This window comes from Ptychodera flava, chromosome 13 (assembly GCF_041260155.1).
Source record: "Ptychodera flava strain L36383 chromosome 13, AS_Pfla_20210202, whole genome shotgun sequence".
Lineage (NCBI taxonomy): Eukaryota > Metazoa > Hemichordata > Enteropneusta > Ptychoderidae > Ptychodera > Ptychodera flava.
Window position 1 is genome coordinate 1,323,391 of NC_091940.1, and position 22,851 is coordinate 1,346,241.

The window sequence follows — 22,851 nt, forward strand, 5'->3', positions numbered from 1 at the left end:
TAGCTTCAGGGACATTGGCCCTATGTTTTAATATTTGTTCTATTTTCTTGTACACTTTGAACATTTGTTTTGTGTGACGTAATATGTTCTATAAAATGTATTATTATACACCTACGTCTGTAACCTATAGAGTTTCGTCGTACAGTAAGTTTCGGTATCAGAGGACGCGGAATCCAATAACTTTGACGTGGAGTACAATAACTTTAGGTATTATTGGACACTATTTGTCCTTTGACCTCAAAACACCTTTACATCAATGGGAGGAAAAAGAAGAGAATATTTTAAATTTTTACAACAATATATACTTCTTAACATTCAGTACTTCACAAAGCAAATCATGGTCAGTCCAAAACCGGTGAATTTGAGTGAAATTATTCTGCTGACATAAAATTTCTCCCACGCGCACTGCGCAGCACGGGTTGAATCTTCGTTCTGTGCGCTTAGCGGATGCGCTGAATGCGTTCCCAGTCTGCTCGCGATCGCTTCTCGGGATTGCTCAGTGCTGTGCGCAATAAACATAAAAAAACGCCTAAATTTCAACTTTTCTTCAAGTAAAGTTGGACTAAAAAGATGTATAATAATAAGGTTATTCACAAAATACCAGGATTTATGTCCTCGTACATCGTACGCTACAGTATTGTCCTCGACGCTACGCGTCTCGGACAATACCTCTGCTGCACTATGTACTTGGACATAAATCCCGGTATTTTTTGAATAACCTTATAATATGGCAATGTGCTGATATGAGTTGATCTTCACGTCAAGCAAATGATAACGTGAACCTATGATTTCAAAGTCTTGTTAAACTTATCTCTTCATAGTGCACTGTACAATTTGACTTTCAACCATTAAAATGCCATGCCCGTAAAGTTTTGAACTTGATTTCCCGCATTTACGAAGCCGAGTTGACAGGGCACTCTGAAAGCACATTCCAAGCTGTTGACCTAGCATCATATTCCTACATGTATAACACATTCTTTCGTCAAATATACCAGAAATAATTTTTTCCGTAATATATATTTGTTTCTGGTCATTTTGTTGGCGAATTTTTTGCCGTGCTTGTCAAAATGCGTGATAACACCTTTGTACGTGTTCACATTGATTTAAATTATCATACAGTGACATTGCAATCAACCGCCAACATGGTCATTTATTCAAAGCGTTCAGAAGCAAATGTCATTCTTGTTGTGCCTTGTTAGGTCTAACACTGAATTTATTTGATGTGATCATGTTGATTGTAATGATCATTATGGTGACTTCACAATCAACAGTCAAAAGGGCAGGCTATCTAAAGTTTTCAGACACAAATGTCATTTTTGTTGTACCTCGTTGATACTTTTTCTTTCTAAACATCAATTGCCAATCACACCTCTGATTTAGCATGTCTTTGTAAGACTAAAGGGACAAAGTTGGCCATTTTTCATGAATTTTGTTTGGTACTAGGTATTACTCATATTGTTTGACATGCTGAAAGATACTGAATGAAAGGGTGACCATGCATATATTCAACCCTTGTTTTAGACACGATACATGAAACCAGGGCGAGAATGAATAAATGGTCATGACCATTAGTTCATTCTCGCCCTGGTTCCATGTATCGTGTCTAAAACCAGGGTCGAATACATGCATGATCACCCATTTATTCAGTATCTTTCAACATGTCAAACAATATATTAGTAGTATCTCGTATCAAAAAAAAATTCTTGAAAAATGGCCGACTTTGTCCCTTCAAAGCTGGTCGCCAGATGTACATGCAAAATCAAATTAGTTGTGTGTACAAGTAATGTTGACAACTCTCAAAGCTATCCTTTTCAAGTTTTCATGACAACTTTCATTCCATTTATTTATGTTTACACTTGATAACTTCTGCTGCTCAAATTTTTTAACCAAACATGTCTTATAACTTTTATAACTTTAAAATGTATAGATGTTTGCAGGCTTTTGGACTATAAGTTACATTTTTTGAGTCTTTTACTCATATTCATTGCATTAACCAAAAAATGTACATTTTAGCTCATTTTTCCAACCGGATTTTGAAAACCAGGCTTTGATCACAGGAAATGCAATGTACCAGTCTAAAAGAAGTGTAAAACGTCGAGTTTAATCCAAAATTTCTTGGCATGTTAGGTTGTTCGGTGTGAAACAGCACCTGAAGGGTTAATTTTGTACTAATCTTCCATGTTCAAAGCACATTAAAAGTGCTTTCATGACATGCTGTAATTAGCATATTGGTATGTTTGAAAATTTTTCAAAAAACTTCAAAGAAATGCAGTCAGAATTTGTCTTCACATAATGATAATGCAGTAATCTACTTATAATTTTGTATAAGGTGCGAATGTCCCAAATAATTACAAGTTCTTAAATTACATTTTAATTAGTTGTAATGAGCTCTCTTTCAGCACATTTGAACTTCTGAAAAGTGTGCAAAAAATAAGCAAAACCATTAGATTTCTTCAATTTCCCAAGTACTTGCAAATTTTTTTCTGTCAAATTATTTTTTTTCAATCAGCTGACTGCCCTTGCAGCGATATTGGAATTTCCAGAAAGGCTGCAAAAAAGAGGAAAAGTATTGAAAAAATCTTCTGTCCAGAAAAAGCAGGAGACTGCCACGTTTGTAGGAATAATGGACATGACACACATGGCAATAAATAGCATTTGGATTTATTTACAACCCTATCATCAATATATTGGCCTAAATGCCCAGAGTTTTGTTACATCATAAATATTAATTCTGTGACTTTTCTTACAGGCATTATTTTCCAGTTATTGTTTTGAGTTTACCAGAGTAATTACAAATTTAAGAGCAAGAGCTGGACTTGATACTTCCCTACCAAGTGCAACATCTGTTGAAATGACTGAAGATTGGGAACAGTTTCAACATGCTCTTAGAATTATTCAAACACTTGGTAGGTAAAAGATCCAAACTTATATTACACTGTAGGAGTACTAGTCTGGTCAATCAGGGTTTTACATGACGCGCATTTCTGCGTCCTTTACGCATAAAACCGGACGCAGGACCCCTCAAAAACTAAACCACGCGTCCCTTGGGACGCAGCAATATCTGTTGCTGGTGTACACCTTGCGAAGCTGCTGAACACGTAAAACACATCCCAGTAAACCTTAGCGACCCCGTACTTTAACCCTTAAAGTGCCGCGTCGGTTTATAAACCGACACGGCATTCTCGCTCTCAGCGCCACGTCGGTATATAAACCGACAGTGATTGCGTTCTATGCTTATGCCTAACTTAGCTATGCATTGCCGAACTCAGCCAGAAGGAGGGTATTCCTGACCCTTTGAACCCAGTTTAGTACCATATAAGGACTAAAATAATGACATCATGCAGCCTATGCGAACTTTCTTCAAAAGAGGTCAGCGGTTTTCATGAATATTTAATCAGGTCTGCAGTTTCACCCGTACGCGGATACGGCCACAGTGCATTGAACGAAACACGTACGTACGTTTTGAAAGCTTTACCATGCCGTAGACACGGAAGACAACTATATTATGCCAAACTACTGCCCTCTGGGTGATAGAAATGATAGATTTTACAGTTTTTTTGAGAATATTTTATGGAAAAATGACGCGATTTGGTGACCAAATCGATCGCGATAGTGAACTTCGAACGTATCGGCGGCCAAGATGGCGGCACTGTGTGATGCCTAACTCTCGACATGGAACCCGAGGTTAAGGTTTTCGAAGTCCAAAACATGCAAGATTGAGAAATTTGTAAGGATTCGGTTAAATTGAAGTGTATTTTGTGAATTTTCAAGCGTTTGACTGCCAAAAAGCCCCTTTAAACTGTTGATATTTGACCTCCGGCCGTCCTGAAGCGAGACGGCCATAACAGTCGACCCGGTTTGTAAATGAAATGTAGTTGTTCTGAACTGTTGACATTGCAAGACATTTCCTACGTGTTACGCATTTTTTTAACTGAAATAAACCGGACATGAAACTTTTTTCTCGATACTTAGTGGTTTCTTTCCATTTTGTGGCGGATTTTGTGGCGTGCTTGTCAAAAAATGTGATCAAACTTGGCGAACGGATTGACTAGTATGTATGGTAGTACGAGTCCGTGACTCGATAAGCCACAGATAGTTACACACGCGTACGTGAATTACAGTTGAGGCCATTATTCTTCGGTGGGGCAAGTTGGTAATTACCTACCAATTTAGCTAGGGATATTGCAATATACCAAGGGAACTTCCTAAGCCAAACTCTGTTTTCCTATCTGGAGCGGCAAGATGAAATCTAAACAAACACAGCGGGGAACAAATTTTACAGCCACCAATGGTGATCTGATACCGGGATGAACCATAATGTACTCCACTGTCCACTTTATGTTTCAGTATTTTAGCTGGTCAGAGAGAACTTTGGTAGGCATTTTGTGTGGCTCAGTTCATCGTGTAGTATGTTGAATACTGGTCTGATTGCCGGCTGGTTTTTTACAGTACAAGTATTCTAAAATAGTATTTTGTCAATATTTTACTGGCTGCTATCAAATATTTCTTCACCCACAAAAAATTAAGCAACTAGTTGTGCAGGTCCACTTTTTGGTTGTGGCCTTCCAGGATGTTTTGGGCAATGGTACTGAGAATGAGATGGGTGATGACATGCTGAAGTGCCGTCTGTGGTGCATTTATTCTCTGAGCGATATTTACCATAGTTTCAACTTCATGTAGCTTTGTACAATTTTGTCATCTTGTCTCGAATTTCGATGGAGCTTTCAAGACAGACTGTAAAGTTGACTTTTTATGAGTCGCTGAGTGCGTTTGAATTACAGTAAAGACCGGCTTTTGAAAGATCAATGTACATGGGGTGATCTCAAACTTTTGAACAAAATACCATGTTCTGTAATGATGTTACTTGATGCAGCCTTTTCAAACCTAGTTATGTGTAATATTCATCAAAAAGAAGACAAGGCACGATATGATCTCTTAAGATTGTGTTTTATTCCTTGTAGTTTTCATTCCCCAATCCAGTTCCCTTTTAACGAACCTACATGAAAATGGTTCATCCCAGTTATCAGATCACCATTGCTGGCTGTAAAATCTCATTACCCGCTGTGTTTGTTTAGATCTCACCTTGCTGTTCCAGATAGGAAAACACAGTTTGGCCTAGAGAAGTCCCTTGGTATATTGCAATATCCCTAGCTAAATTGGTAGGTAATTACCAACTTGCCCCACCGAAGAATAATGGCCACAACTGTAAACTAATGTAAGTTGGGTCAAACACCAAAATTAATCGATAAAAAGGTTAGTGAAATGTGTTTTTGTCTTCAACTCTTCATTATAGTTATACAGGCGGTTCAAACTATACAGAGTCAGTTGAATATGCCCTATAGTTGTGTGCATGTGTTGCACAATAGTTACCCCTCCATGTACAATATGGAACCTTGTTGTCTCTGTGTATGCAAATTAATACTAATTGAACACAGTGAAGACCATGGCATTGATAAACTATAAAACATTTTTGTGAAATAAATTGGGACCCCCATATTTTGATGTAGGACTCCCATTTTCTAACACCAGGAGTCCCAGGGACTCTCAAAAGTTAAAAGTGATGTAAAACTCTGGGTCAATATAGTAGCCTATTCAGATGAAAAGTAATCAATCATGTTTTTCACAGTCTATCAGAAATGTATCAGGATAGAACTCTTAAAAAGAAGAATGCACTTTATTTGATGAAAATCGGATTATCCATTTTGAAGATGCGGATTTTTGAAGAATTAAATTTTCAGCATTAATTGGAAAGGGTCTTTGTCATTATTAACCATTGTTGTATAGGAAAGACAATGGCACCAATTCAGACAAAGAAAATTTGTTAAATGCGTGTTAACTTTGCCATTTCATGACTGATTTGCATCAAATCTTCAGCAAATGTACCTAAGTGAGACCGATTGTACAAAGTTATTTATACTTTTGCATATCCACAAACACGTTGCAATTGAACCATGATATTTTACTAAAAATTGTTTCAAAACAGGGCGGTTCCAACTTTTGCATTTGCTCCAAACATAAAAAAGTTACTTTTAAATGAACAAATGATAGTTGGTCATTATATTTACAGGCCGCAATACTGGATCAAAAGGTCAATTTTGGTAAAATTTCGAATCAAAAATCTTCTTTTTATGCCGTTTCCACATTTTTCGGACAAGTGTTGATTGTGACCCCTCATTTTAAAGCTTACATACTGTCCCCTCCAACTGTGTGACTTCCATAAAAGAACATTCCACAATCAGCCTTGGGACGCGTTGGCAGTTTTGTATTTGGCCCGGATCATTAGCAAAATGGCTACCATGCTTATCAGTGGGGCAGTGTGTGGATTTGAGGCCCGTTTTCAAACTTTGTAAAGTCAACTAACTTTTCAGAGGTTATAGTATATACCGGATTTTTCTGAGAGTACGCCCACTCGAAAAACCGCCCATGGGCGGTTATTTGGGGGGTGGCCGTTATTAAGAATTTTAAATTTCATCTCAACCTTGTCTACAGCATTTCAACTTGACTCCCCTTGAAAAAAGTTACCTACGCAAAGGTCAAAAGTTTATATAGCGTACAAAATAAAATAAGTTACACTTCTAAGATAATTACTTTGGCGATATATGTCCGTATCCCCCAATTTATGCTACTAAAATGCAGGTGGAATGATCCAGAAGAACGCAAAGTCAACGTTAGAGTTTGCCACACAATGCCGACAATGATTGACAGATGAAGCAGGAGCCAGGAATTTTCCATTCTGCACGATGGGGATCATGAAATAAATAAAATGACTATCAAAAAAATAACTCTGTTTCATTATTTTTTTATTTAATGTACATCATTATTTTTCAGGTTTTTTTCGCTTTGATACAAAAATCTGATGATTGTCTTCGCGTAAATTTGTTGCATTCACAAACGTAACAGTAGTAGTAATCCCTAGTAGAAATGGTATGATCCACAATTGTTTACGATTATTGACCTCTTTGCGTGCAACGAATGTGAAACACTGTATCTATTTTCACAAGTTCGACTACTCTGATTAACTTGTCACACTTACAAACTAGGTTAGCCCTGCGTACGATGCTGTGTGTTCCGCTACAGCTAGCCCCGCTCACCACATGTGGTGAGCGGGGCTACAGCTAGCCCCGCTCACCACATGTGGTGAGCGGGGCTATTAGCTGTAGCGGAACACACAGCATCGTACGCAGGGCTAAAACTAGGTCAACCTCAGAACACGTGCACACGTCAAAATCTGATCAATGATTTTCTTCGCTTAAATTTGAATGCGTTCGACAAACCATGGAGGCATATATAAAAATAAATGTCTATATAAAAATTTAAAAAGGTTTTCCTTTTTTGTTATTGGCAAGTAAAATCTAGCGTAAAACTGTTGGTCGAGGATCCCTGCAGAACGTCACTACAGTGACGTAGAGGTGACCTCTCAACTTCTGAACACAAACCAAGAGATTACGGCCAGCATCCGCGCGCCACGAATAATCATAGATCCTAGGACTGAACTTTCCCCCACCCCCAAGTAAAAGTTTGGTTTCAGTTTTGTGAGACTGGGAATGTCCATAAGACGAACGATGGTCATCGATATCACACGAAGAATCTCTCAGTTTGTGTTTAGAAGTTGAGAGGTCACCGCTACGTCACTGTAGTGACGTACTGCAGGGATCCTCGACCAAAAGTTTTACGCTAGCAAAATGGCGGTCTCCGTGTAGTCATGTCGGGCAAACTTAGAAAAAGGCGATATTTCAGTGAATTTTGAGCGGACTTCTGGTCTGGTTAGTCCCTAATAACCAAGCTGTCGATGAGTGTTGGCAATTTGTAATTTGGATGGAAAATATTTCGAGCAAACTTCCGCAAAGGGTGCTTGCGGCGGAACATGGACGCTAGTCTATGGAATATCCCATAGCTGTGGTGGCGGGGTTAAAATCGTAAAAGTCAAAACCAGCCCGTAAAAGGCATGAATCCCGTCTGAAAACACCACAGCTATGGACCCACAGCTAAATGGGACCTTGTGTTGTCACGGTTGTGCGTTGATTATCCATGCGTTATTTTTACCTGACTCGTAATTTATTTTTCCATGTGTGATTTTATTTTCCAAAGAGATGTGTATAATTATTATTGCAATTTGTGTTGATATACAAATAAAAGAAATCTTGATCGTATCTTGGGTTCAGTTTAGTTTTATGCGTGCGTGAATGAGTGCATGAGTGTCAGTTTATGTTATTGTATGATGCATCAGAAAATTGCAACATTGTGTCCTTTTGTTGAAGATGGATCTGTTAGAATTTGTAGCGCACAATGACGAAAAAGAAAAAACTCGAGAAGAAAAAATGAGTGGATGTTTTGCAGCGTTCTACCGTCATTTATTTTTGGTTTTGTGATCAACGGTGATAAAATAACTCCTTTATTTTTTAGTTAATTGGCGGTAAATTTTTACCGAATTACGGCCCTGAGCCGTTATTTAGCTACAGGTGTGAAGCAGACAATGTAGCCATTTTCTGTTTAACGGCCCTGGGCGTACTCTCAGAAAAATCCGGTATTACTATTGAAAGCCATGGGCTATTTAATGGGGTTCACATCTAGGCACAGGGCCGGCCAGAACTAATCCGGCAGAATGTGAGAAGATAAGCTAATCTTTTGTCCGCGTTCACATTACGTTCAACGCTGTCCTAGCCTAGATCATTTGGTAGCGTCTAGCCGACCTTTGACCTTATACAGGTCACAATGGCTGTCTTCGACAACAGGACCATGTTCGTCCTGTTCTGGTTGTTTTTACGATTTTTGTGATTGAGACGGGACAATTTGACCCATTGATCGCTTTTAAACGAGGTATCTGGTATACAAGAGTTAACTGGTGAACCAGTTACGTTTGCATTGATCTGGGCTACGATCAAACCCATGCTCTGACAAACGCTGTGAGATGATATTGTAGGCGATTCAATCCCTTGACGTGCCACATGTCCATCAGATTTTTCACCATATCTTCGTTCCAAATGCCTAAAAGACACTTGATTTCTTCCGTAGCCCAGTTGACTCCTCGACTCGCCATGTCTAAAATGATACTGAATCGTCGAATAGGTCAAAGACTACACTGCATGTCAACTACAGAGGGCGTCAACTGGGACCTGAGTCGGACAAAACGCGTTCACATACGCTGTTTACTGCTCGGCCAGAGACCTGGGTCGGCCACAAACCACCCCTCTCGACTAGAACAGAAATTGTCCGGACAGTGGCCGGCCAGAACCATTCTCACCTGTTTTTTTGGTCGGCCACGAACCTGGCTAGGACAAGGGCCTAGTCTTTTTTGGCTAATGTGAACGGCCCTTTTATTTCTTTACTATTTTATTTGATCATACTCAAACTATGAACAAACAAAAATAATAGAACTTATCTAGTGTGTTGTTCTGAACACATTTGTCTCATGACTTAACAGGCTAAATATAGCTTAGACCCACCACAAATAGCAACAGAATTGTTAGTCCTTCCTGGACTAAGTCTTGAATGTGCACTTTATAGATTAGGCTTTGTGTGAGCGTGCCTTTGTCCATCCCAAGGTGTTTCTTTGACATGACTGGACAGATTTTTCTCACACTTGGTATGAGGACAACACACCATGGCATACACATGCACAACAAGATATTTTCTGTTTCTGAGATATTAATATGTGTGGTGATCGATGTGTTTTTTATCGTACATTTCTGTTGTGAGACTGTGGTATTGTTCACTTAGTCCCCACGGACACCGTCCAGGGGGACTTATAGGTTTGGTCATGTCCGTGCGTGCGTCCGTGCGTGCGTCCGTGCGTGCGTGCGTGCGTGCGTGTGTGCGTGCGTCCGTCCGTTCACGCAGATATCTCAGAGATGCAAGGAGCGATTTCATTCAAACTTGGTACAAGGATTACCTCATATGTCATACAGATGCACGTCGATTTGTTTTGTGATACGATCCAATATGGCCGCCAGGCGGCCATTTTATTACGATTTTTTCATGTACAAAGCCATAACTCAGACATGTTTCAACCGATTTTATTCAAAGTTGGTACAAGGACATTGACCAATGTCATAGATATGCATGTCGATTTGTTTTGTGATACGATCCAATATGGCCGCCAGGCGGCCATTTTATAACGATTTTTTCATGTACAAAGCCATAACTCAGACATGTTTCAACTGATTTTATTCAAAGTTGGTACAAGGACATTGACCAATGTCATAGATATGCACGTCAATTTGTTTTGTGATACGATACAATATGGCCGCCAGGCGGCCATTTTATTACGATTTTTTCATGTACAGAGCCATAACTCAGACATGTTTCAACCGATTTTTTTCAAAGTTGGTACAAGGATATTGACCACTGTAATAGATATGCATGTCAATTTGTTTTGTGATACGATCCAATATGGCTGCCATGTGGCCATTTTGTTACAATTTTTTCATGTACAGAGCCATAACTCAAACATATCTCAACCGATTTTATTCAAAGTTGGTACAAGGACATTGACCTATGTGATACATATGCACGTCAATTTGTTTTGTGATACGATCCAATATGGCCGCTAGGCAGCCATTTTATTATGATTTTGTCATGTACAGAGCCATAACTCAGACATGTTTCAACCGATTTTTTTCAAAGTTGGTACAAGGATATTGACCAATGTCATAGATATGCATGTCAATTTGTTTTGTGATATGATCCAATATGGCTGCCGTGTGGCCATTTTGTTACGATTTTTTCATGTACAGAGCCACAATACTCAGGCATATCTCAACCGATTTTATTCAAAGTTTGTACAATGACATTAACCTATGTCATACATATGTACGTCAATTTGTTTCATGATATGATCCAACATGGCTGCATGGCAGCCATTTGTAACAATTTGTTCACGTCCTTTGGACACGTACGATTTTATTCACCAATTTATTCAAACTTAGTGCAAGGACATTGACCTATGTCATACATATGCACATTGATTTGTTTTGTGATACAATCCAATATGGCCGCCATGTGGCCATTTTTTTCCCGATTTTTTCATGTCCGGAACCACGGTCCCTCCACAAAAGAGGGACCGTGCCGGAACCATAACTCAGACATGTATCCAGCGAATTTATTCAAAGTTGTACAAGAACATTGACTTATTTATACATATGTATGTCGATTGGTTTCACAAGGTGGTCAAATATGGCCACATGATGGCAATTTTGTTATGGTTGTTTCATGTCGAGAGCCATAACTCTGGCAAGTCTCAACTGATCGTATTCAAAGTTGGTACATGGACATTGACTTATGTAATACATATACGGTACATTTTGTTTTTTAGCTACTATAGACTATAGTCTATAGAAGCTATTGGGATGGGTATCCGTCCGGCGTCCGTCGTCAGTCTGTATGTATGTATGTATGTATGTATGTATGTATGTATGTATGTATGTATGTATGTCCGTTTGTGAGGCGTCCGTCCACTCAAATATCTTGAGAACCGCAGTACTTACTGATTCGATATTTGTTGTGTAGATTAAAAATATGATTTTGAGAAACTATTTTTTTTAATTTTTTGATATTGTTGAAAATAGGCAAATTAATGCCAAAAAAGGTGTTTTTGATAAAAAATCTTCTTCTTCATAACCGCTGGTCAGACAGCTTTGTTATTTGGTATACAGGTCCCTAGGGGTAACCCAACTTAGATTTGTTCAAATTGTGATGAAATATGCAAATGTGTATTTTTAAGGAATTTTTTTGTCATTTTTGGTCAAAATTTGACTTGCATTGTATGTAATTCTTGTACTGTATAAACCCTATCAATTCACCCAGAAAAAAATAATTAATATGATTTTAAATAATTGAATTAATTAGGAAATCATCAAAGCCAAAATAATTTTTATGTAGAATTATCAGAAAGTTCAACCTTTTTTGACAGTTCGTAGTGAAATGCTTACCATCTTGGAGGATTAAAACATGTAAACGCAACTTTCCTGAATCCCAACTTTGACATATTCTGAACTGTCATTTATTGTGCCCTGTATGTTATCTAAAAGAAATTGCTCAAAATAGTCAATAGAGATAGAGATAGAGAAAGTTCTGATTTCCATTTATGGTTGACTTGGTAAGGATAAAATAAATTACTTTTTGAGGAAAAAAATAGAGTGGTCAATTAAAAGAGTGGTCAAAGTGATAGGGTTTTTATGGTACCGTAAAGCTTCGCTGTAAGATTCCTCATGTGCTATTTATAGCAATTGTGCAATCTGTGTAAACAGTGCAATGAAAGTTACATGATTCCTTATAATGCTTTTGATGACCTTGAACTTCTTAAGTTTCAAACATTTGTCTCTTCAGTGTGCTTTCTCTGCGTATGTACAGTCTCAAGTTATTCAACAGAACTCACTTACAATGTTAATGAAAGATATCCACCTTCTTCATCAATACATGTGTCACAAAAGGTTATTCTCTACATAATACACAGCAGAGCTCTGTCAACTGTTGAGTTGCTTGTTTTTTCAAAACCGCTGGTCAGACAGCTTTAACATTTGGTTTACAAGTCCCTAGGATGACCTATTAAAGTGAGATAATTTCATACAGTCAGGAAATACTTAATTTTGTATCCATGTCTATTGTAGCTTCAGGGACTTTGGCCCTATGTTTTAAACAGTAAGATCAAATATCGCTGCATGGCGGTGATTTTGTTACAATTTTCTAATGTACAGAGCCATAACTCAGACATATTTCCACCAGTATCATTCAAAGTTGGTACAAGGACATTGACCTATTTCATACATATGCTCGTCAATTTGTTTCACGTCATGTAGCAGTAACATGTCAATTATTGAAGTTTTGTAAGTAGGCTGATATGTCAAGAAATACTGCACCAAATTTCATGAAACTTTGCACAGATGTTAAGCTCACATTGCTTTAACATTGAAAAAGACATTTATCAGTGTCATTTTAATTAATTTGTAATTGCATATGTAATGAACTTTCCTAATTAGAGTGATATAGCCACAAATTAATACAACGTCAAATTTGATGAAACTTGATACAGATGTTGATCTCATAGTTTGTTGTAAATACTGCATCAAACTTCATGAAATATGGTACCAGTGATAATCTATTAAGTATTAGGATTGTATGCAAAATTTTTTGCAACACCCTGTTGATTAATTCCTAGTTGACTCATTTATGAACTTTAGGATGGGGCCTACATTGGTTTTATGTTTTCATCACCATGGAACTCATTCTTGGCCATTGAGTGCCATCTGTATCAAAGTATTTTTATCACAGACCTAATTAATGAAGAGGACTCTATCCTCTCTGAGGACTTGTAATCAAAGTACCCATTAACAAGTGGGGACTGTGTCATCAACGATGACTTGTTCACTTTGTGTCATCTCCTATTAACTTTGTGTAGTATCTCTCATTGCCCAGGTGTCACTGACATTCTAAACCCAAATTCCATCAACCTCAAACTTCCATTAACCCAACTTCCGTCAACCTCCAAATGACGTTCATTAGTCAACCTCCGGTCATTCTGAAGGCTCCTCAATTTTATATATTGAGGAGCTATTAGAATTGAAAACCATTATGGCGGCGTCAACTTTTACTTCCTTCTGTCCAGATTTGGCCAATTAACTTCCGTCTGTGTGTCCATGTGTCATGTGATAAACTGATGGGGGCCAATTAACTGGCTGTCAACTTCAATGTGTTTTTGGTTTATAGGGATAACTATGGGAGCAAAGTTATTCGACAAAATGTCACATGACCAGCCATTTCCTGTGTTAATTATGCACATACCTAATTCTGGGCTTAATAATAGAGCTAGAGATCTGATTTTTAGCTCACATTTGGTTATACTAATGTGAGTTTATCGTATAAGCTGAAGTTGATGGCGTCTGTATGTATGCATGTATGTATGTATGTATGTATGTATGTATGTATGTATGTAAGTATGTACTACGTACAGGATGTCCGTCAACATCAACCGCTGTACGTTTCAGCTTGGTATTTGGTGTGTGGATGCATCCTGGGCTATGAAGGGATTTTGTTCAAATGAAGTCTGCATTGCCAAAATTATGCAAATGAGCTTACAAAATTTGAAAATGGTCAAGAATTAATAACTCAAGAAATGGTGTTTTGATTGCTTTGAAAATTTGTGTGCAAGTACCTTATACAGTTTTATGAATATTGTGAAGATATCCTTAATTTTGTATTTTTGCGGAATTTTTTGGTGATTTTTCTCATTTTCAGTAAAAATTCTTCTCTGAAACTGCCAAGCCCAATTGCTCTCAAATTTGGGTTGGATCTTTGCGAGGGTGTTATTCTTCTAATTTGTTGAAATTATAACAAAATTGGGAAAATTACTATTTTGGAGCAATTTTGTCATTTTTGGTCAAAAAATCTTCAACAGTATTTTCTTTTTAACAGCCCTGGACAGACAGCTTTTATATTTGGTACACAGATGTACAGAGATGACAATAGTTAGATGTGTGGAAATTGTCCTGAAATATACAAATTTGTATTTTTAAGACAATATTGTCATTTTTGGTCAAGAAAACTTGTTCTCAAATTACTTGTTTGATAGCTTTGTAATTTGGTATAATGCCCAGAGGGATGTTATTAGATAAATTTTCTGCTCAAAATGTTGGGAAACCCCCAAATTTGTACATTTTAGGTAATGTTCTCAGTTTGTGACCTTAAATGACCTTCACCAACCCAGGATATGTTGTGAGACAGTTTCGAAGACTGTGAACATAATTTTGTCATATTTGGTATCAATTTGTAGTGAAATTTGATCCAGAAAACAAAGCTGAGGTGAATTTTTTCATTGTGTACCAATTTTTAGCTCACGTGTGTAAACACGTGGGCTAATGTCATAGCGATGTCTGTCTGTCTGTCCGTGTTTGTGTGTGTGTCTGTCTGTCTGTTTACACGATAACTCAAAAATGCCTGAACGGATTCAAATCAGATTTGGTACACAGTACCATATGCTACTTGCAAGAACTGATTAGATTTTGGTTAGTGTGGCTTGCATATTCATGAAGTTATGCAATATCGTTTTTTTTTCCGTACAATGGTTTCCCTATGGAGACGGTAATGACAGTGTAGACATATATCAAGAAATACCTCACAAAATTTCATGAACCTTTTCACAGATGACAATCTAAGAACATTATGATGATACTGTGAGTGTCATGTCAATGATCTGCTCATTTGCATATTTAATGAACTTTTGTTATTAGTGAGATAACTCTGAAATTCCTGCACCAAACTTGATGATACTTGCAACAAATATTGATCTGATATATATCTAATTATACTTGGAAGCATTAGGCAGAGTCAAGTTAACAAATAGGTCATTTGCATATTTTATGAAGTTTTGTAATTAGTGATATAACTCCAAAGCAACTGCACCAAATGTGATGAAATCTGCTGCAGATACTGATCCGACAGTTATCTAATTGTGGTGTGCATTTAGTTGTGTGAAGTTAATTAAGGGTTCATTTGCATATTTAATGAACTTTGTAATTAGAGATATTACTCCAAAATTACAGCGTTAAATTTGATGAAACTTGCTACAGATGTTGATCTGATAAATATCTGATTGAACTGAGAAGCATTGAGCAGTGTCAAGTTAATAATTAGCTCATTTGCATATTTCATGAAGTCTTATAATTAGTCATATAACTCCGAAATAACTGCATCAAATGTGATGAAAACTGCTGCACATACTGATACGACAGATGTCTAACTGTGTTGTAAAGCATTTAGTAGTGTAAAGTTAATTAAGGGTTCATTTGCATATTTAATAAACTTTGTAATTAGGTATATAACTCTGAAATTTCGACACCAAAATTTTGTGAAACGTTCTATAGATATTGATTTGATAAATATTTAATTGTGCTATGAATCATTGAACAGTGTCAAGTTAATTTAGGGTTTATTTGCATATTTAATGAACTTTGTAATTAGTGACATTACTCTAAAATTACAGCATTAAATTAAATAAAACGTGCTACAAATGTTGATCTGATGGATATCTAATTGTCCCATAAAGCATTGAGCAGTGTCACGTTAATGAACAGCTCATTTGCATATATTAAATAAAGTTTTATAATTTGTGATTAAACTCTGAGAGTACTGTGCGAAGTTGAAAAAAACCTGCTACATATAGTGATAACATATATCTCATTGTTCTGTGAAGCGCACTACTATTAATGAACCTGTTGTAAAACACATGAGTATATTCAGATCATATCTGGTTGCAACTTTTCTATGTAAGACATACAAGAACTGATGAGAAATTTGGATCCAGGATAATTCCAGATGTTGTAATCACCACCCACAGTGGAAGGCATTTCACTATCTGTAACTAATTTAAGTGCTGTTTACATTAGAATGATAACACTCATCGCATTAATTAAAAACTTCCCAAGGTTGTAAATACAATTCCTGTCATCTGGCGTTAGATAATACCAAGGGATGGAACATTTGATATTCAGGAGGGGGTAGGGTCTTGAAGATTGATGAGGTAGCATTACTTTTTACCAGATCCCTTGTACATTTGTTTACCCACTCCCACCTTTTCTTTTTATCAAACCTTCTCTGTCTATTTTTTGTTGTTGACATTTGCTTATGTATTTAGGATCTGCTTGTCCCATTGCTACAGAAGTTGATATGCATGTTCCTAAAGATGACCTCGAGTACCAAAGTTGGAGACCTTATTTGCTTTTATCATTCTTGTTTTCCTGGTTTAAATATTTCTTGAATGGACCAATTCAAACCGAATGTGAGCACACTGTCCTTGACGGTATTTTTGGTATGTAGGGATAAGTATGGCATACAATTTTTTAGCTTCGTTGTCAGCGACGCAGAGCTTATCAAATAGGTTGATTTTCCGCCTCCGTCGTCGTCGTCCGTCAACAATTGCCTTCTCCTCTGAAACCGCAAGTCCAATTGCTTTGAAATTTTATACGCAGTTCACTTGGGGTGACCTCACATCAGTTTGTTCAAATCGTGGTGAAATTTCCATATTTCTATTTTTGGGGCATTTTTTCGTGTTTTTGGTAAAAAAATCTACTCTGAAACCATTTGTCCGATTACTTTGAAATTTGATATGCAGTTTACTTAGGGTGACAGATTTGTTCAAATCGTGGTGAAATTTGCATATTTGTATTTTTAAGGCAATTTTTGTCATTTTTGGTAAAAACTTTTTTAAAAATCTTCTTCTTCAAAACTAAAAGTCAGATAGCTTTGATATTTGGTACATATGTCCCTAGGGATGATCTATTTCAGATTTGTTCAAATTGTGCAGAAATATGCAAATTTGTATTTTTAAGGCAATTTTTGCCATTTTTGGTCAAAAAATGTTTTTCTCAAAAAGTACTGGTCTAACAGCTTTGAAATTTGGTATACAGGTTTCTATAGATAAACTAAGTAATATATTTTGAATTTCTGATGAAATCTGTAATTTTGTATTTTTGGGGCAATTTTTGCCATTTTTGGTCAAAAAATGTGTATTTCCAAAACTACCCATCTGATAGCTTTACAATTTGGTATACAGGTTCCTACAGATGAACTAAATCTTATAAATTGAAACTATGATGAAATCTGCAATTTTGTAATTTTGGGGCAATATTTGCCATTTTTGGTCAACAAATTTATTTCTCAAAAAGTACTGGTCTGATAGCTTTGAAATTTGGTATACAAGTTTCTACAGATGTAATGAGCTTAGTAATATATATTGAATTTCTGATGAAATCTGTAAATCTGTATTTTTGGGGCAATTTTTGCCATTTTTGGTCAAAAAATGTGTATTTCCAAAATTACTCATCTGATAGCTTTGAAATTTGGTACACAGGTTTCTATAGATGAAGTAAATGATATTTGAAATAATGATGAAATCTGCAATTTTGAATTTTTGGGGCAATTTTTGCCATTTTTGGTCAAAAAATGTATCTCAAAAAGTACTGATCTGATAGCTTTGAAATTCGATTTGCAGGTTCCTACAGATGAACTAAATTGGATGTTTTGAAATTATGATGAAATCTGCAATTTTTATTTTTGGGGGCAATTGTTGCCATTTTTGGTCAGAAAATTTTATTCTCAAAAAAACTACTCATCAGATAGCTTTGGTTGACATGTTTCTAGGGATGATCCGATGTGATATATTCAAAGTATGATGAAATCTTCTATTGAAGCCGATGACTCGGACAAGGCCTATAATTGCGGATTTTTTCGTCTCGTTTGTACCTCCATATGTAGACTTGCCCAAAGCCTGTGGGCATAGAATAAATGTCATAACAGAGTACAATGAAGGGATAAACTTCAGTAGACAGTCACGTTATTGTCGAGGTGATCGCGAAATGGAAGCATATACAACAGGGGGGCCTCTACTGTCTATGATTGAAGCTGCTTTGGCGACTGACAGGTACATCATGTACATTGTTGGGTGAAAGCCAGCACTGCGTAGCAGGGTTGTGCCAAATCGCTGGCAACACTTTGGTTGCGATGTGCAGTTTCTCCACCAAAAACAACCCATTTTTAATCCCAAACTCGCACCGAGTTTCGTTTTCGAGCACATCCGCCTCGCCTGGGTACATGATTAGCCCTGCGTACAGGTCTTTGTGTTCCCGGCGTTATACGGCGAGGAGGCTGTATGACGCCGGGAACACACAGACCTGTATGCAGGGCTAGGTACACAATGTGCCCAGCTGGGCTTCTAAACTTACGCAAAACCCACTTTTGGGAGTGGGTCGGAGGCACGGAGGCCGTAAGCGACGTATAGGGTCTAGGCAATTGTCATTGCAATGTACTCACTTTTGGTTCGAATTCAGTGTAACTGATACAAATAATTACACGATGCATAGAGAATAACAACATTTGAACAGATCTTGTGTTATCGAGAGGTGACTCCAATGGCGAGCAGTGTCAATCGACATTGCTGCGAATCCGTAGCCTTTGCCACTCGGGTAGCTTGGTCATTGGACTCTCAATTTTGAGCGAGCCAATAGAGCTGGAGGTCTGATTTTTGGTATATAGGGATAACTTAGCAATACTATTTTTTTTTCAAAATGTCACGTGACCTCGGTGACCTTTGACCTCAAATATACATATTTGTCCATAACTCAGTAACCACAAGTGCTACACCCTTCATGTATGGTATGATGGGACAGCTTATGACGCCACATATTGTACCACATTAATTATGCACATATCTAATTTTGAGCAAGCCTATAGAGCTAGAGGTCTAATTTTTGGTATATAGGGATAACTTAGCAATACAATTTTTTTGACAAAATGTCACGTGACCTCGGTGACCTTTGACCTCAAATATACATATTTGTGCATAACTCAGTAACCACAAGTGCTACTACCTTCATGTATGGTATGATGGGACACTTTATGATGCCACATATTGTACCTCATTAATTATGCACATATCTAATTTTGAGCGAGCCAATAGAGCTAGAGGTCTGATTTTTGGTATATAGGGATAACTTAGCACTACAATTTTTTTGATAAAATGTCATGTGACCTCGGTGACCTTTGACCTCAAATATACATATTTGTCCAGAACTCAGTGAACACAAGTGCTACATCCTTCATGTATGGTATGATGGGACACTCTATGACGCCACATATTGTACCTCATTAATTATGTGCATATCTAATTTTGAGCGAGCCAATAGAGCTAGAGGTCTGATTTTTTGCTCACGTGTTTACACACGTGGGCATATGTCGCAGCAATGTCTGTCTGTCTGTCTGTCTGTGTGTCTGTCTGTCTGTCTGTCTGTCTGTCTGTTGGTCCGATATCTCAAAAACGGCTCATCAGATCAGAATCAAATCTGGTACATATATTTAGTTAGTAAATGGCAAGAACTGATTAGATTTTGGTGGGTGTGGCTTGCATACTTTTTGCTCATTTGCATAATTAATGATTTTAGAAAAAACGCATAAACATTAAAAACGACTACACACAATTTGATGAGATTTGCTACAAATGTTGATCACACCAAGACATATCAGCAGTGGGAACCATTAAGGGGTGACATGAAAGATAAATGCTAATTTGCATATTCAATGAACTTTCCTAACTTGGGATATATGTCTGATTTGACTTGATCAAAATTAACCAAACTTGGTATGTATATTAAAGATACTATGATTTAACATTATTGAAAGTCATTAAGCGTTTTAACTTCAGCCAATTCCTAATTTGCATATTTCATGAACTTTGTTAATTAGGGATATCTATTTGAAATGACTGGACCAAAGTTGATGAAACTTGCTACATGTATTGAAGCCATTGTGATACAACATTTTTGAAAGTCATTAAGCATTTTTACTTCAGCCAATTCTGAATTTGCATATTTAATGAACTTTCCCAATTAGGGATATATATCTGAATTAACTTGAATGTAGTTGTTGAAACTTGCTATATACATCAAAGATATTGGTATATAACATTATTGAAAGTCAAAAGACATTTTTACTTCAGCCAAAACCTAATTTGAATATTAAATGAATTTTCATAATTAGGGATATTTATCTGAATTGACTTGATCAAAATTGATGAAACTTGCTATGTACATTAAAGACACTATAATACAACATTATTGAAAGTCATTAAGCATTTTCTCTTCAGCCAATTCCTAATTTGCATATTTAATGATCTTTCCTAATTAGAGAGATATATCTGAATTGACTTGACCAAAGTTGACAAAATTTGCTACACATATTACAGATACCATGATACAACATTATTGACAATCATTAAGCATTTTTACTTCAGCCAATTCCTAATTTACATACCGGTATTTAATGAACTTTGCTTATTAGGGATATATACCGGGATTTACTTGATCAAAGTTGGCAAAACATGCTATGTACATTGATAATTATACCAGGTACTAGGGTAAAACAATATCGAAAGTCATTTCACATTTTCATGTCAGCTAATGTATAATTTGCATATCTAATGAGCTTTCACAGCTCGGCATATATGGCTTGAAGGACTTGGCCAACGGTAATTACACTTGCTATATAAAGTGGTGATACAATAAGAGCAGTCAAATAACTTTAATATTTTTATTTCAGCCAAATACATATTTGTATACTTCATGACCTTTTAGAATTAATCGGCAGTGATTATTGTTCATTATGTTGATCATAATAATTTCAATGAAGTTGCAAACATGTGGCAACGGTTCAAATTTACACATAACTTCAATATATAATGAAACACGTGAGCATTTACAGTTCATATCTGGTTGGTATATAGGGATAACTTAGCAATACAATTTTTTTGACAAAATGTCATGTGACCTTGGTGACCTTTGACCTCAAATATACATATTTGTCCATAACTCCGTAAACACAAGTGGTACACCCTTCATATATGGTATGATAGGACAGCTTATGACGCCACATATTGTACCTCATTAATTATGTGCATATCTAATTTTGAGCGAGTCAATAGAGCTAGAGGTCTGATTTTTGGTATATAGGGATAACTTAGCAATACAATTATTTTGACAATATGTCACATGAACTCGATGACCTTTGACCTCAAATATACATGTTTGTCCATAACTCAGTAACCACAAGTGGTACACCCTTCATATATGGTATGATGGGAGACCTGATGATGCTTCATACTGTACCTCATTAATTATGCATATATCTAATTCTGAGCAAACCCATAGAGCTGGATGTCTGTCATACATATGCACATAGATTTGTTCTGTGATAAGATCCAATAAGGCCGCCATGTGGCCATTTTACTACGATTTTTTCATGTCCTGAACTACAGCTCAGACATGTATCAAACGAATTTATTCAAAAGTATTTTTATCACAGACCTAATGAAGAGGACTCTATCCTCTCTGAGGACCTGTAATCAAAGTACTACCCATTAACAAGTGGGGACTGTGTCATCAACGATGACTTGTTGCATATTTATTTCTCTATTGCCCCTGTGCACCGAGATGTCTCGAAACCTGGTCATCGCTGCTTTGCAGCTATATTTCATTCTGCTTTTAAAATACCAGCAAGTCAAGGTTTTTGTTATAAACCATTACACACTGACAAATTAAACACTCTACAAACAAAATATATGAATTTATCAGTTGTCATCATTGAGGAACTTAGCATTGTTGGTAACAGTTTATTCAATTTTATTAATCTCCGTCTTTGCAAGAAATCAAAGGAAATAAAGATATTTGGTGGTGTGTCTATAGTCTCTGCTAGGTGATATGTTGCAACTCAAACCTGTCATGGATGGATGGATTTTTAAAGATCTACACCAGGGATATGGCCCTTTATCAATAAACCTCTGGAAAGAGTACTTTACAGTGCATGAACTGACAGATATTATGCAACAGAAAGATGATAAACATTTTGCAGAATTACTTAATCGTCTCAGAGTTGGCCAATATACACAAGAAGATATAAACCTACTTCAGCAGAAGGCTGACGAATTTTCTGGTCAAGCAGATCAATGTGCAATTCACTTGTATACTACAAATGTAAATGTTGAAAAACACAATGAAGCAATTTTCACTAGAGTGCTGACAGAGAAATTAGAGAAATTACGGTGGCTCACCTGCATTCCAATGCAGTAAATGGCGCTTACTCACTTTACTAGTCACCTGATAATAAACTGCCACATACTCCATCAGGACAGATTGGTGTTAATGTAATGAGCTGAATCATGCCGTATATACAATTAAATGTATCTAACACTTAAAAACTATCTACTGTTGATTGACCAATCAGAGTGCTCAATTCAGGGTGTTTTATTTACTCGTAAAGCCTTGGTCACCAAATTCCAGAAACGAATGACAGCGCCGTAGTAAAGTACTGTCCAAT

General features: G+C 36.8%; 1 protein-coding gene across 3 annotated transcripts in view; it reads left to right on the forward strand.

The window, feature by feature from the left end:
- The window catches only part of LOC139147056 (conserved oligomeric Golgi complex subunit 7-like), a 148,812-nt gene that overhangs the window by 84,755 nt on the left and 41,206 nt on the right, over window positions 1-22,851 (forward strand). For all 3 annotated transcript variants that reach the window (XM_070717905.1, XM_070717907.1, XM_070717908.1), the window contains one exon: window positions 2,750-2,906. In XM_070717905.1, the coding sequence (XP_070574006.1) occupies window positions 2,750-2,906 (157 nt within the window). The remainder of the gene's footprint in view (window positions 1-2,749; window positions 2,907-22,851) is intronic.